General features: G+C 33.8%; 1 protein-coding gene and 2 pseudogenes across 2 annotated transcripts; 1 reads left to right on the top strand and 2 right to left on the bottom strand.

Annotated features, from left to right (window-relative positions):
• Positions 1-2780: 2780 nt before the first annotated feature.
• Positions 2781-6881, bottom strand: LOC114714595 (choline-phosphate cytidylyltransferase 2-like). Of its 2 annotated transcripts, XM_028899340.1 has the most exons (8): positions 6689-6881; positions 6079-6192; positions 5550-5645; positions 4823-4865; positions 4299-4454; positions 4097-4177; positions 3391-3501; positions 2781-3255 (listed from the first exon to the last, which is right to left on the bottom strand). In XM_028899340.1, the coding sequence occupies exons 1-8, from the start codon at positions 6817-6819 to the stop codon at positions 3112-3114; spliced, it is 876 nt and encodes a 291-aa protein (XP_028755173.1). In that variant the 5' UTR covers positions 6820-6881; the 3' UTR covers positions 2781-3111. The 2 variants fall into 2 exon arrangements, with proteins under 2 accessions (XP_028755173.1, XP_028755183.1); XM_028899350.1 differs by lacking the exon at positions 6079-6192.
• A 1720-nt stretch (positions 6882-8601) lies between these two features.
• On the top strand, positions 8602-11517 carry LOC114714586 (tRNA pseudouridine synthase A 1-like; annotated as a pseudogene).
• Positions 11518-12088: 571 nt separating this feature from the next.
• LOC114714563 (protein TRIGALACTOSYLDIACYLGLYCEROL 4, chloroplastic-like) lies at positions 12089-15358 on the bottom strand (annotated as a pseudogene).
• Positions 15359-17268: the final 1910 nt, after the last annotated feature.

Raw genomic sequence — 17268 nt, 5'->3', positions numbered from 1 at the left:
TTTATAATATAGATGTGACATAGTTAAAAATGTCTTGTAATAATAATGAATAGAGGAGGATTATCATATAACTTAATTATTTGTGCCACTCTATGACTTATTTCATCAGTTTGTATGTATTAGCTTTGTAAAACTAAAGTTTCCCTCAAAGCTCATCCAAGTTGCTTATGATCTAACCCAAGTTATAATCATAGATATGGTTAATAAGTAAGAGAGTAATTTACATATAGAGATAATTATCTAACCAATTTTATATCCCACAAATTTTCATTTCAATTAGTCGTGCGCTAATCTAAACATACCCTTTGTAATTTTGGAATTAAGAGCTTGAAACATAGAGTCAACGCTATGTTTGTGGCGACAGTAACGTTATTGCTTCTACATAAAGTTAAAACAATAATTTGCAGTAAATATTTTGACAAGTTAAATCAATATTCAACATAGGTGGTGTTTGAGATAAACATGATTAAATAAAAATAACACATTTTGATTACTAATTCTGATCCTAACTATAAGACCTCATTTGTAAACTACAAATGATGTATTATAAATAGGTTTGGAGGTAGTAATAATTTTGTATTTTTAGTAAGCAGTAAATGTTGATCTACCGGTACATAGACCAAAGTTGAAGACAATAAGGTGGCCTCCTCAAATCTAATGTATTCTCATTTAGATTCTAATGATATATACTATTTGCATTGTGGAAAAAGTAAAGGCATGATTAGCACAAAAAAGAAGATAAAACATAACACAAATATATATATATATATATATATTTTCCATGTCAGTGTCTCCAAAACCTTCCAACAAGTGGCGTGCGTTAATTAATTCAAGCATAGTCTGATTGTAATCTTTGAAATAAAATTCAGGCCCAAAAAAAAATCTTTAAAATAAAATTAAACACACTCTTCTATGGGAGTTAATTACAAGTAAAATTTAGTTCTAAATACATTATTTCAATTTACTTTATTTCTTATACTTATTATTTTTCTCCAAATTCATTTACTGAGTTATAAATTACTATATAATATAATATTATACAGGATTACAGATATATTTTAAGATGATTATGTCTCATTTATTATAATTAACTAATTTATTTGGCTTTCTTAATATATTTATATAAAAATGAACCATAAAAAATACATTTTTTTCAAATATAGTGTTTGATTTTTTTTTTTTTGCCAACAAATATAGTATCTGATATCCGACAGTATTATGTCAAATACATAATTCTTACATCGCACAAAATAAACAAAGAGGATTATTGATCAACTCAAAATGTTCGTCTATATAAAAATTGACTATTGTTTTTTCTAAAGTCGATAAAAACTCACGCCAAATCATTATACATTAAGCAAATGATTCCCCATATATTTATAAATATAAAATCAAAAGACGACATCATAGCAAGAGATGTATAATACGAGGTGCATCTTTATAAAGCAAGTTGAGATAAGAGAAGAGGAAGATAGGAAGATTGGATAATAAACAAAGCATATATCGTCCAATTCAAAATGCATATTCTCCGACATATCCAAGTGAGTGATGAGCAACATTTGTCCCATCATCACTTTGTGTGGATTAGGGTATTTGATGTCTTTTATCACACACAACAACCTCTCTAGCTGTAATTCGTTTAATTTGCTTGCCTAAATATTGTTGAACCAACAGATAAGATCACTCAGACTCATAGGCATCTTAAAAAGCTGGTGATGAAGCTAATCCACAATCCCATTATCTCTTCAAGGATTGCTAATTTACCATTACTTCAGGATAAGGATGTCTGCTTACCTAAATAAAAGGATAAGGATGTTTACAGCATATTAAATTTTTTGAGGGAGAAAAATCCCTCATCATTAGTTTTTTGACCCCCCCTTTTTCCTAAAATCATAGTTTTTAGCAAAATAATAGAGTGCATAGTTATTTTTTAAATTTTTTTTATCCTTACATTGTCAGATGAACACAAGCTAGGCTTACTTTATATTTATGTGGAGGAACCATGACGAAGAATTTAGAAATAAGTTCGACCCTTAACAAAGGCTCATTAGTCATTCCCCATGTTTGATTTGTAGCACCATGTTTTGTAGCATAAGGAAGAGACAGTAAAGCAGAGCTGTGCAAAACGAGACATAGAGAACTTATGAATGTCTATATGTATATATACACAAGACATAGGCTAAAAGGGTATTTGGATGAAAACCAAACCATAGTTTTAAAAGTGATTTTATGATATACAAAGTAAATATGTAAGAAAGTTTGTCTTGATTTACGAAAAAGTGCCTTTAAAAAGTATTTTTGGAGATATCCAAACACCCCCTTATAAGTTGATGGAATTTGGCTTTTTCCAAAACTTAAGTATCAACTATATACTCCTCTTGTGCTTAATATATGACTTAATTTAAAAATTGATAGTGATCCTATGATTTTTTTCTCAAATTAACTCTATTAATATTTTTTCGACAATAATCAAGTAAAAGATGAAGAAGATTAAGAAAAATGATTAGGATAATTTAGAAAAATATATCATATTAGCTAATTTAACTAATATCATTAATCTACTTAAATTAGTTAATTAGGTCATATATTAAATATTGAAGGAGTACTAGTATTATTTATGATTTATAACTAGAATGATTTGTTATGAATTTTATATTGGTATATCAATGATATATTAATTCAATGATTTACTTGTTAAATCATCAAAACTTCAGGCTCTCGTATCTTCCAGCTATCAAAGAAACCAAATATTCAAGCAATTAACGTTGCTACTAGAAGGATACAGTCAATTTAGACCTATTTCAAATTACTAAATTACATCCACACTTCAACAAGAGATTCTAACCCAAACCTTGTGTATATACATCCGCCTCAATAACTTTGAAACTTGAATAATTTGATTAGCTTGAAAAAATGCTAAATAGCAAATTTTGATTGCCTAGAAATTTTGACTATAAAATAGATACACCAAATTATGTACGAGAGGACCTTACAGTCCAAACCAGCTAACTTGTAGGACTTAACTAGCACCTTTCTGGTAATCCTTAATACAGAAAGGCAGGCTGAAACTATCCCATTTCCTTGCGATCTGGAAAGCTGTTTGTCACTTTTCTAACTGTAGCATGCTTCAGATTCATCCTCGTCATACAATTTTTCATCATCATCATCTTCGTCTTCATCCTCATCTTCATATAAAAGATAATTTCGATGCTGGCTCTTTAAGCGTATTTGAAATCGGTCTCTGATTGCAGTTCCCTAGTTTATAGGCAAGACAATAAAATGAGATTTCATAAAAAGGAATTATCTAAGTAGTAATGAAGAAATCATACAAAAAAACGAGTTATTTTACACAGTAAGTAGCCTTATAAAGAGATAGGAGAAAGAGTCAACCATCTTGTGGCAACCCTCTTCAAACATTTCCAGAAATCCGGCAATCAGTCGATCAGCATTTTCAATCCATTCATCACGGTGCATTCCAGCAGTTTTTGCTACCGTTTGTATCTACAATTAAGAAAGAAATGAAATTCTATCTTATGTTGCAGCAGGAAAAAGATGTTATAAACTCTGCACATGCATTAAACAACTTAAGGACATGGACATTGTGGCATAAAAAATTCAGAATTTCCAAGCAGTCAAGTATTAAGTTATGCCTAATAAAATTATCTGTCCTGCAATACAGTAAAGGTCAAAACTTTTATGCATCATATTGGGTCAACAACTTTGGGCTACGCTTGACCCAGTCTTCATGATCTCAAGATACTTCAACTCCACAGGTCTGTTCTTGGTAGGAGCAGAATCCCTTGTTACAAATAGCCAAGGAAACCAATGTCACAGCTTGCTTTGTTGGATTGAGTCAAATGGCCCATGTTCATAACTGTTTAGTAGTTTTAACACTAAAAACTGGTTGGTCTGTTGACCTGCCCAGATTATTCCAGTTGTTAACTGGTCTAAGCAATTTTCAACCAATTGTTGGCTGGTTTTAAGGATTAACTGAAGCAGTATGGACGTATTGTGGCCAGTTTGATGGTTCCTTTGTCTAACTGTTTTGCACACATTGGCTAATGACGCGAAGACAGAGAAAAATCAACAAAATTACCTTCTCTCCCACTTTCTCTTGCTGTCTCTTCACTTCCTCGCGCAACCTTTTAAGTCCCATGTTCATTCTAAGTCTCTTCTCCTGCAGGCAGTGGATAAAGTAACACAAAATTGTCATCTTACAGTGAAGGCATTAATTAACCAACTGACAAATAACAAACAGAATAACATCAGCGAGAAATAGGTTCCAATGAAGGACAGACCTTCACATAGCTGACACCTAGATCCCTTCTTGAATAACCACGGTCCAAATTGCGAATGATGTACTGGTTGTAATCTTTGATAATTCTCATGATAATATCCGAAGTAGAAATCCCCTCAGTTCGCTTTGTTTCCTTAAATTTTCCAACTGACTTAACCTATGTATTACAAGGAATAAATACATAAAAGATAACCAGTGTCAGTCACAAGGTTTGAGAAATTTATACAGCTGCTACATTAGCAGCACTAGCTCAATGAAACGATCAAAGCTAAACAAGGCTGAAAATAGAAATGACTCAGCAAGCTCTAGGCTTGTTAGCATTAAGATAAAGATAAAGACATAAAGCCGAATGTTAACTTCATCCACTATATCGTGTAACATAGAAAGGCTTGAAGCCTCCGAGGAGTCAAATTAGATTCACAAAGACGAACTACTATTCAGGGAAAGAATGAGTCAGCAGAGAAAAGAGGACACTCAATTATGTGAAGCTAGATGGCATGTGATTCAGTTTTAACTAAAACTTACAAATTCATAGACATCCTTTCCAGCTCCACTTGCATCAGCATAACTAAGGTAATAGAATGGGAAAAAGGAAAATTAACGCGTTGAAGAATGAGTGAGAACTTGAAGATCATGGTACAGTACAAAATACCGTTAAGATTTAAAATGCAAGGAGAAAACGGCCACACAGAAAAAGGCCTCACCAAACAACATATAAAATGGAAGTTTAATACACTTTTTAGAAACTTGTCGTTCTTAACCGATAGGATCGTGGGGTTCAAATGCCAAGTAACATCAAATAGTCCACAGCTGATGAACTAAAGTGCAAAAAATCTCTCTTTTTAATCCTTTGCAAACCATAGACCATCCATTTATTCATGGCACCCAACAATCCTCAACAATCATCTGACATGAATCTTGAACCCTTTTTTTTTTGGGTAAATTTTGCTTACATGAATTCCATCTTTTCTTTCAGGAAAATAAAATCGAGCATCCCTTTTTTCTACTTAAAAGAGCAATACTTCGAAAACCATTAAATTACAAAAACAATCTACTTCCAGTGCCAAAGTTGACAAAATAAAAATTTATTTGAAAACCCTAAGCTTTCGATAAAGCTGCTGCAAGAAGGTTCCCCGCCCATCAACTTTAAACGTGTACTACTCCACTGTTGATAATTTTTCATCCATAAGTCCCCTTGAATCATGATAAGTTTACAAATGAAAGCAGTTAGCTCGGGGTTGATTATACTTACGGAAGAGAATCATGTGCCACATAGTCGATTTGATGCTTGTCTAGGAATTCCTGTGTGATTATCCAAGGCGCATCAGGAATAACTTCGTCAACCCACCTGCATCGAGTACAATGCAGCAGGTTCAAGCAACACTTGCATGTGAAAAGCAGTCAAGTAAATCTGATAACGGAAAAGTCCAATATAGTGTTCTCCCAAAGGTGACAACAATTCAGACGAGTAAAACAGATGGACCAGAGTTTTCTATTTTTATTTAAAAGAATTCAATCGCTAGATAAATTTTTGGTGGTAATAGAAGCAAAGAAATTTTTTGATCTTTTATACCACCAAGAAAACTGTTTTTACGGTGTAAAAATGTAAAAACTGAACTCCAATTGACCATATTTCATGAGGTGCAGCAGTAGAACTCAGAGATCAGAAATGGTTTTATTCTAAATTTCTAATAGTAGCGCATTACATAAATAGGGAGTGTCGGTATAAGTAAGGTATTAGTGTTAAATGAATCATAACTAAATTCGAAGAATAAACCAACCTGCAATGTCGAAGAGACTCATAGCGTTCTTTCTCGGTCATTACAGTTTTGCCTTTATATTTGTTAGTGACCTCATCATTGCAGCATCCAACAAGGAGATAAGTGTTTGGAAACCTTAAATTAAGGAAAAAGGAAATGGATATGCATTACATGATTGCTCAAACAATATCTGTTTTATAAGAGAGTAATGGCCTTTAAATTTGTTAAGTGATAGAGCCATATATATGGCTTCTCCTTGGCGCTCTGCACAAGGCCTTCTACAAGGACACACTATTTCCTGGTCATTGTCCTTGAGTAATTTGTTCTTTCTTCTCTCGATACAAATTCTTCATGGATCAAAAGAAAAAATACAACAGAATGAAAACGGCAAAACAATGTAGACTAAATCAGCAGGAAAAAAAAAATCACGACTTATCCTACGGACTAGAGGGGGATCATAGTTTAGAGTGAAAACCTGCTTCCAACTAAAACAGAGGGTCAGTGAAAATTAAACTTAGCAGAGTCATGGACGGAGGGAATAATCAAAACAGCAAATCATGTCGTCGAACTTCGAATTCAAACTACAAGCTTTTCCGAAAAAGGCATAAAGGAAAGGAAGAGAGAAAATTACAGTTTCTTGGCTTGCTCGAGGGAACGGGCATGACCGAAGTGAAAAAGATCGTAAATTCCATCGGCGTAAACACGAACTGGTCTCTCGGCGCCACCAAAATCCGTGGGTTCAGAATCCTTGTGATCCTCCATCCCTCAAATCTCTATCTCTGTGATCGATTGAGCGCCAAGCGAGCGTTAATTTTAAAGCGCCAAAATCCGACTCTGGCTCCAACTCCAACTGTAAGAATTGCCGCTATTGGATTTTGTTTCAAATCAGTCCATATTAATAGTTTTCCAAATGGGACTTCCATATCCGTTGGTTTGGTCGTTTAATATAATACTCCTCCGGTGCTTATTATAAGACTCAATTTGACTTTTTATTTGGTTCTAATTATAAGACCCAATCCATTTTGTCTCTTATATTTATGTATTTTTTTTTCAAGATAATCTTTCTAATAATGATAGTTTAGCCAATATACTTAATTAGCAAGGATATTTTAAGAATGACAACACTTATTATTATAAATAACCAATTTAACTTACTTCTTTAATCTCCTCAAATAAGTCAATTGGGTCTTATAATTAGGACCAGAGGAGTATATCTGTCTAATCCAAATATAATCTTATAACATGTATACGTGGAGATTCCCTTATCATTATTTTGTTGGACAATTCTTTTATCATCAAATTATCAATTTTATATATGCACATATTTTATAGAATTCAAATCTATTGTTTTATCAAATTGTGAGTGTTGGTAGTTTTTGAATTATTTTACTTTATTTTATTTACTTAAATTGAGAAGCATCAATAAGCAACGAAAGCAACGAACACTTAGAAAACCATAACAATTATAAAGATATCACAAATTTTAAAACATAACTAAATTTTAAGAAATCATAAATAAAATTATGACTTGTTAAACACAAGATTTTGAATCTGAATTTGTACGAATTTTAAAAATATTTATGAGAGATATTCTCAGTTGAATCTAACATTACTTAATCACTTAAATATAATCTAATAATACCAAACCTCAAATTCTCACATATAATCTAAAAAAAATAGTTAGGTAAAGTTCCTTATATTTACTATATCAAAATTTTCAATTACATATGACAATGTATACTATTTTTAAAATAGTAATATTTAATAACACTTAATTATAAATTCACCCAAAAAAATTAAAACACATGTCATGTATAATTAGAGCACTTAACGAATACAAGAAACATGACATAATTATTTTCCTATAATCTAATTAATTAATAATAAAAGATAAAATTATATCTAATGTTTTTCATAAGGGAGGGAGGGAACGCTTTTTTTTTATTTATAATTTATATTATTAAATTTTTTTTACATCCATATATGATTTTGTCATTTATTAATTATTTATAGGAATAAAAATAAATGTTGTTAAACTTGAAGATAGAAGCAACAAGATTTAATATTTTTCTCAATTTTAGTGAAACACTGTGTGTGTCTTATGCGGCTGTGTTTCATAAATAGAACTCCACGAGGGCATATAAAATCAAAATTTTAAACATCTTAAATTATTTTGGGAAGAAGAAGAAATGATACTGCTTTTAATATTTAATATAAAAATTATTTAGATATTTAATTTGATTTTAAATATAAGACCACAATCTATTTTATTTCTAATATTTATTTATTTTGTTCTCAAGTAATTTCTATAATAATTATATATGTTAAGAAATTATTATCAATGATTAATTCAAATATATATGATTAATAAAATTATTTCAGAGAAAATAATATTTATTTATTATACATAATTAATTTAACTAATTTTTTAATCTCTTTAAATTAGTAACTATATTTTATTTTTTTAAATATTCATACGTGAGACTTCTGTGTAAAATAAAAGCGGCGGATAACAGCAGACAGGAGGAATTCTGGTGATGCCGCTGCTTGTTGCCACTTCCCATGCGCCGAGCGCCTTTTGAATTCCTGGGAGTGATGAATGTCGCAGTAGCAGGCCTGCTTGCTCCTTCTCTGACTCCTCGTCTTTCTACCTCCATTGGAAGCTCGGTATTCGTCTCTCTTCTCTTCGCCCCCCACACCCCAAAAAAAAAAAACTTTAATTTCTTCGTCTGATTATTGTTCTAATGATTGCTTATTGTTATAGGTTACTTCAATGAGTTTTTTAATGCTTATGGAGGACTTTAATTGTAGATTTCTGTTTGAGGGCAACAAAAAAGTTTGTAGATTTCCGGGTTTTGTTTGGTCTTCATGGAAATGAGTGTTTCTTCTGGGTAATTTTATAGAATCTCGATGGCAATGGACGATCCCCTCTGGAGGAGTCTAACAATGTTTTAAATCCCACTCAAGCCGCGTATAAATGGCGCTTGGTTTTGGCCTACGATGGAACCAATTATGCAGGTCTGCTTTCCCTCCCAGTTTCTGGGTTTGGAGCATGTGGTTTCTCTTTTGTGAAGGCCTTTGCAACCTTTGCGATCTTTTCTGTATCTTTCTTTCCGGTTAGCTGGTTCTAAACTCCATGGCCTTGCTGAAAACTAACTAATAAACCAGCGATTTGGTCTATGAATTGTTGTACCTATTTACTTTAGTTTTGAACACTAATTATCTTCAAGACTGATTATATTTCAGGCTGGCAATATCAGCTGTCCCCCCCAACCATACAATGCGCTGTGGAAAACGCTTTAACTCGAGTTACCAAGCTAGATAGAAAGGATCTCTGCTTGGTTGGTTCTGGCAGGACGGATAGAGGAGTTCATGCATGGGGTCAGGTCCATCTTTATTTCTCTCGTGTAGTTTGAAACAGACTAGATTGAACTTGACTCTGTTCAGGCTAGGGTTTTGAAGAGAGAGTGCCCAAAAAGCAAAATAGTCTGTCCAAGCCCAAGTCTGATTTCACTTTTCTATTTCATCTTAAACATTATTAAAGCTACATGAACCTAAAGATTATTAAGATATCAAACATTTCTTCAGGTTAATCAAAATCAAATGGCAGGAATTATAGTTTTTCCGGACAAGATTTTCATAAAATGGTTCTCTTCTAAACATGAAAGCCTCTAGCGAAAATGTTAAACATCATTTCCTACTGGTCTGAAATGTTAAACAACATTAAAAGAGGAAAATAACAAACTTCACTCGCATTCCATTGAGGCCTAGGCTAGAAAACTGAAAATATATTCGGGTCTTAAATTTAAGGACCAAATCTATGGCCTCCATAAATTACAAGCTTAACGTTGCTGCAGGTTGCACACTTCACCACACCATTCAACTATGACAGCTTGGAAGAGATTCACGCAGCTCTGAATGGCCTTCTTCCTTCTGATATCCGAGTTAGGGAGATTAGCCCAGCATTGCCTGAATTCCACGCTCGATTCTCTGCAATAAGTAAGGTTTACCATTACAAGATATACAATGATACCATCATGGACCCATTTCAACGGCACTTTGCTTACCATAGTGCCTATAAACTCAATAGCGCTGTCATGAGAGAAGCTGCGAAATATTTATTGGGAAGCATGACTACTCTGCCTTTGCCAATGTATCCCACAATGATCGGGTTCCAGATCCAGTGAAGGAAATATTCAGATTTGATGTGGTAGATATGGTAATAGTCGATCTCTAGTGCAAGGTTTCTGCACTTTTAGATATTATTTCAGTTCTGAAATGATAGTTTAATCCCAGTAATAACTAGCGATAATGACAGTTAAGTCCTGAAATATTAATTTGATGACAGTTAATCCTGATAAAATTTTCTGAAAAATGATTTGTAAATATTGATTTAGATAATTGCAAGTGGAAATCTCACTCAAAACTCAAATACCTAATTTGCAATTGAGACTCCAAAATTTACAACAATCTGAATCGATACTTGCAGTTCACTTTCCAGAAAGAAAATTTTGTCTGGGAGTCTGTCATTAAATTGATGTTTTGAGACCTAACTATTATTCTTCCTAATAGCTAAAATTTACATTACTATTTCTTTTAAAATTGAGACAAAAATTACCACTAGATGGTTAGTGGTAATGGAACAAATCATTGTAGTGTAAACTGTAATTTACTTATTTAGTGTTTTGCACTATAGTTACTCTGATTTTATCTTATTTTTGCTAGAATTCTTATATAGCTGGTTACTTTATATGTAGGGAGCTCTTTTGCGGCTAGAAGTTGAAGGCTCAGGTTTCTTATACAGACAAGTACGAAACATGGTAAAGAGTTTACTTAAGCCTAATCCATGTGAAGGATTATTCTGCATTTTAAATTTATTCTAATGATTCCAATTAAATGCTGGAAATTGTGTCCATGTGTTTACCATGTAGGTGGCTCTGTTGCTTCAAATCGGCAAAGAAGCAATTCCTCCTGACATTGTCCCCATGATTTTGGAATCTCGAGACCGCAAGGAGCTGGCAAAGTACGCATTGTCTACTCCACCTCATGGCCTTTGCCTTGTATCTGTCAACTACAATGAAAGTCACTTATTAATTCCACCAGGTCGCCCTGCTGGCAGTTTTGGTAGGCATCATAGTGTTACAAAATGTAAGCTTCCGTTCTATTAACAATATTCAGCAGCCTATGAAATGATGAGACTTCAAAAACGGTGCCCCATTGAATTTGCAGATATGATGCACACAATTTATCTCGTGGTCGTATCTGTGTCAATATTGATGTTTCTTGATTAGGAACAAAAGGAAGATCCCATTTGTAGGAACTACGTTTTGACGTATATTTGATTGTGCCTGGGGCCTGGAATAGGAATTTGACTTCTGGGTTTGTTTCCAAGATATAATTTCGAGTGAAGTTCCATATTTGTTTAATTCAATGAGTATAAATTTAATCATTTACTTTTAACCTTGATTTGCATTGGTATTTGGTACTTATATGCAAGAGGAATTACTTTGACTTGTTAGAAGGAACCGGGCTTGTTTGTGGAAGTTGAAATTATTCCTTCTGGTTCAAAATATAAGCTAAACTTTGTTAGTGAGACTTAATTTTTTTTATTTTTTATTTTATAAGATAACATTCACTTTTATCTAATGTTTAATGAGTTTTTTTTTTTTTTCAGTTTTGTCCTCATATATTTTCCTTTTTCTTTGATTCATTTATTGTATTTTTTACTTATTTTCTTCATTAATAAGGACATATTTTGGGGAAAAAAATTACGTGCCTTACACATTTATTATTTTAAAGTGCTTTTAACTAGTTTCTTAATAAACGTAAATGGATAAAATTTAGTTTATATTTTGAATCAAAGGGAGTATTTCTAAAGTGCCTGTTGGATGAAGGCATTTTGATTTTTAATTTTGTGAGAATGTAAATAATATATTCATAAAAAGTTGAGTATGAAACATACGAAAATAAAAAACACTCCACACTTCCTCCACTCCTAAATGCAGGTTAAAGGAACCATGAGGCAGGAACGATTTTAATGGGATGACTCAATAAATTACTTCCATGACCAAACCATTTTTTAAAATCGCGGAACATACATATTTCTAACTCAAAAGATTGCCTATGGCTTATGTCTCAAAGAAACGAAGTTCTGCCATAAACTCTTGGCGATAAGGGGAATACCAAGCTACTGCTTTTGCAGAACCAAGGACTTGCAATGCATATTCAAAAGCAAGTATGGGTTCCTGCGCTTGTATAGGACATTTTGGGTTCTTCAGATCAACCGTAACTCCTGAATCAACTCTGAAACTGAGAGGACCAACAATCTGCACGATACACCATTTTTTTGTTATCAAAAGCAGCTTTAAAATTCTGTAGAACATCATGGTATTGTGTCTGATACATATTCACAGCATGATATTTTAAATTTTACGTAAAGTATTGTATTTTCATTTAGTAGAGGGGGGAAGCCTTTTAAACACTACATAGTTAATCGTTTCACGTGTTCAACTTTTAATTGTGTCCTGTATCAATTTGAGTGCCGTGCTTACTAGTTTAGATCCACGCATAAGAGAAATTGTAACGTTAAGCAAGTTCACAGCAAAACTAAGAAAAGGATACGCGAGAGGGACAAGACAGTAATGTGCTGCTTGGTTGGGACATAAAAATTACTTTTCATCTTTGAAATTATTTTTCCAGTGCACCAAATGGTGGGCCCTAAAATAAAAATATTTGTTAAGAATATATGTTATTGCCACTAGAAACTTTTGCTTTCGAGCAATCAATCAGAAATCATAAAGAGATGAACAAGTTTCTCCAACAAGGTATCTTCAGGGCTAATTCTGTCAATTCCTAATAAGGTTCCGCCATCATGCAAAACTTATGCATATAGGAGTCTCATAATTGAAAGAAATGCAGGTACCTGCTGCTGAAGAGAAAAGGTAGCATCTGGACAAATTGCCTGAACAGCTTCCAAGGTGGGCCTCTGAGAATTGAGAAGATCTTGTGTAACACTTGTTGCAGCTGAAAGAAATTTCAAACCAGAAGGGAAGTCCAGCCGGGCCTGAAATCTGGAAAGGTCTAGAAAAAGCCTTTGGAAGTTTCCATATTGAGCCGCAAACGAAACGGATGCAAATATATCTGCCAGACAGGAGGCCTTCATTCCATAAGCCTCGAGATAAAATCCTCTGGAACCTTGTCTATCATCTTCCACTAGCGCTCTTACTGAATTCTCTCCCACAGAGGTGGTCGCAGCCACACCTGATAACAAGGAATTGAAATAACCAATAAGCTTAATGCCATAACATTTATGGCTTTATATTCATCCATGCGAGACAGCACCCCTTGCCATCGTGACTTTAGTCCTATTTCAGACAGCAGAACCCATCTCAATTACTCAGTTTAAATCCTTAATCCTCTAATAGTAGAAGAGTTAATGTTCTGATTATTAAAGATAATATATAATAGTTTCCGCACTTATTCACTGAGCAAAAGGTTGTGCGACCAAAGCACAGCAGCCGTCACCTTTTAGGCTAGGAATGTACCTATGGAAATTTCATGCGAAATAAAACAACTTACCAATAATTCCTGTGGCAGATACATGAGGGTTTGAAAGAAAAAAGTCATATGGCTGCACCAATTTCAACATTCGAGCTGTGCTTCTCCAAATGTCAACCTTCTTCTTGTAAGAAAAGGCACTCTTGATGGCCAATCCTGGAAGTAGAGTAGGAGGTGGCCCCACTACTTTGATTTTGATTATTTTCAAACTGCTCAGGTGTCCCGATATTTCGGTGCAAAGACAAATGATAACTCGCAGCAGAGTCACTGGTGGCTAAAGAAGCAAGATCAATTGCCATTGAAAACGGGACATCCCAGTAATTACCAGTCTTATCAACAAAAAGACCAGGCCAAACTGCCTCTACCATCAGGTCATGATGTGCAAACTACAACCACAAACCAATGAAATCATCGATAAGAATAAAAACCCCTTAGATAGCTCAATTCGCAAGAAAATTTAATCACAAAACAAGAAGAAATACAAAAACCAAAAGCAATAGCAAATGTAGTCTACAATATGTTAAGTGTATTGTTCAATAAAAATCATGGTCAACAGAACATGAAAAATTTGTTCCCGACCCCAATGGAATGAATCATACTAAGCACACTATTATTCTCTTCAATGATCCAAGGAAAGCTCATAATACTAAAGAATGGAAAGGCACAATTAATCTGACAAGGAAATCAAGAACAGAACCCATAGTATAAGGATTTCATGTTAACAATCACCTTGTGATGAAGAACTGTCTTGATTCTCCGTTTATTGGTATAACCATAAGCATCTAATCCAACAAGCAAAGTGTCATCAGGCGTTAAAAGGAAATCTGTGCACAAATTTAGGGCATATAAGGATTTCTCCTGTAGGTGTTTCTGAAGGGATTTCAACCACGACGATACAGACCCATGTGATTCTCCACTGCTTTTGACAGAGGCGACAAATCTCTGCACATTGAACTGCCCTAGAAGAGTTACAAACCTGCAAAACTAGCAGGCTTAAATATCAATATATATATATATATATATATATTCCATGAGGATTTTTCACAGACCATCAGTTGATAGTTAAGCAATACACAGGAAAAAATATTCACAGCATTACATAAATTAATGCAAACCTCTACTGATTTCATTATTCAGGTTTATCTTAGTCCAATAACGCCGTTCACAAAATACTCACAGGTTAAAGTATCTTTGGAAGAATTCTCAAGCCTACTCCCATACCCAGGGTCTTTCGCCTTACCATTACTGTCTTTATATATATATATATATATATATATATATATATATAAAATATCTACTCCCGAACTACGAAGCATGAACACAGAAGATTCATGTGGACAACAAAATGTTCATAAAAAAAATAGAACATGACAAGGCGAACGCACAATTTTTTCAATTCAGATAAAGAGCACTCCATAGAACTTAAAATCACATCTATAAATTCAAATTTTGGTAGAAAACAGGGTACATAGACAAGGGAATTACCAGCTATCAGAAAAAGGGATGGTGAGCACGCGCTGCAGACTCAGGCCTTGAGGTTTGGAATAGCTCGGAATAAGAGGTGCATGCATGAAGCGTTGAATGAAATCAATTTGGTTAGGTCTTGAAAGCCTTGTTCCTCTGGATATACCCAACGGAATTGGGTCTCCAGGAACCGGACAAGCCAAACCATCAAGTGTTTTGGAAGTAGAGACATCCAATCCCAAAACCCTGCCCCATCCATAGCCCATCTTAGTTTCCTCATCTCTCTCTTATCCCAGAGTAGAGCAATTCTGACCGTGCAGAACTGTGCTGCCGCCAAAAGAATGAGAATGCATAAGTCTGTTTCCATTCACAGGGTTTTGCTTTCTCACTACTGTCAATTATCCAAAATCCTAACTTGCAAACTATGAAGCATCGACACAGAATATCCACATTGACAATTAAATCTTAATAATAATATCAATTAAAAAAAAAAAGAACAAGAAACAGGACTAGGCGCTCGCCGCTCACAATTTCATGGAGTAATTCATAAATAATCTACAATGTAAAACTTCCCTCACCACTATTCTTTCCTGCTCGCTTCAAGAGCGGAGACACAAAATTCGAGAACGATTATACAGCACATAGTAATCTCAGACATTATCAGGAAGAATTTTCAGACACCACCGACAATTCCTAGAATTCAAAAAGAAAAGAAAGAATTTGAGTACTTGATTGACGGAGACTGATGATAGCTTGTTGTCCTACATTTGGATTGTTAAGATGGCAGGAAAGCAAGGCGAATCATTTCAAGCTCAATTGCGGCCCAATTATATGTGGAAGAATTAGAATGGCCGGAAGTGCTGCTTTGCGTGTACTAGTTGGTGAGTCGGGACTGGTGTGGGACTCGGGGGGGCATTTGGGGAAGTCAACTTTATAACTGTAGCTGAACAAAACTATTTATTTATTTGGAAAAGGCTAAAAAAAAAGACCTAAAATAATACCCATCAAGATTAAGTGATTATTATTCTTCCTAAATGTGCCACAATTTAAAATTTTTTAACAAAAAATTAAGAGGGAAAAGGAAAGAGTAATATGAGAATTTGAGAATTAAATACACCAAGAAATGCAAGGAAAAAATTAACAAAATTTCTGGAAAAATTGTCAAGTTTAGTGGAAAATTTACCAAGTTTAGTAGCATTTAATGAAGGATTAAATGCTACTCTTCTATTGGACCCTGACTTGAATGACCAGACACTAAGCAAGTTAAGTTCTATTCAGCTCATTCTTAGTGTCTTTCATGCCATGCAAGCGAAGAAAGAAAGAAAAAAAGAGAGAGAATTCAAAGTGATAAATCCAATTTCTCCCATTATACCTCATCAAATCCTAAATCCTAAAACTCTTTTTAAAAACAAGTGTTAATATCTCAAGGCCTACACAGCTAGCTACGGTTTTAGATTCTCATTGGTGAAGATTTTGATCACAAGGGGCCTAGCTCAAAAATGGGTGAATCAAAAATCAAGTAAGCAAATCATAGCAACCAAAGAGGTAAGAGTTATTTAATTATTGTGTAATTGGTTTGAAAGCTCGGTTAGAAAACACTTGAGAATGCCGCTGTCCTATATTTAGACCATGAGTAAACTAAGGTTTTGATGTGGAATTAGAGAAATCAGAAGCATTAGAGGATGGATTATAACTCTACTAGTATATGATGATTGTCTGGAAGCAAATTGTGGATCTGAGAAAAACACTGATGGTTCTACAAGGCAGCATGTGATTTGTTAAATGGACTTCTGTGGATAGTTTGGTTCTCAATTTTAGGATAATTAGAATTAAAAGTCCATTTTAGGCCTTCAAAGTGCGCAATATAGGAACAATAGTTCATTATTTTAAGCATCATTTAAAAAAGCTCTTTTTGAATGTGATCTGTATGTTATGTATAGCCATACTAAAGGTATATCAATTAAAGTAGTACTCCTCTTTTTTATCAATCAAAACTCCTTCTCAAATTATACAAGCTTCTTCAAGGCGTAAAGCTTTCTAGATGTAGATGGTGAGTATATTTAGTGATAGGATTAATTTAAAGAAAGAAAAATTCAATTAAGAAGGGTCTATTTGGATCAACGTTATAATAGTGCTTATAAACACTTTCACATAAACTGAGACAAAACTCTTCTCACATACCTTATGTTC

Source organism: Neltuma alba, unplaced genomic scaffold, assembly GCF_004799145.2.
Source record: "Neltuma alba isolate B1F8T4 unplaced genomic scaffold, ASM479914v2 tig00001961_pilon, whole genome shotgun sequence".
NCBI classification, from domain to species: Eukaryota; Viridiplantae; Streptophyta; class Magnoliopsida; order Fabales; family Fabaceae; genus Neltuma; species Neltuma alba.
The sequence above is the reverse complement of the archived record's forward strand: the minus strand, read 5'-3'. Positions and strand labels throughout refer to the sequence as shown.

Bases quoted from the DNA above. Each gene is read 5' to 3' on its own strand.
- LOC114714595 (XM_028899340.1), bottom strand. From the start codon at position 6,819: ATGGAGGATCACAAGGATTCTGAACCCACGGATTTTGGTGGCGCCGAG. The intron at 5,646-6,078 runs GTTGGTTTATTC...TACTCGATGCAG, and splicing joins GAGTCTCTTCGACATTGCAG to GTGGGTTGACGAAGTTATTC. The intron at 4,455-4,822 runs GTAAGTTTTAGT...TGTAATACATAG, and splicing joins GAAAGGATGTCTATGAATTT to GTTAAGTCAGTTGGAAAATT.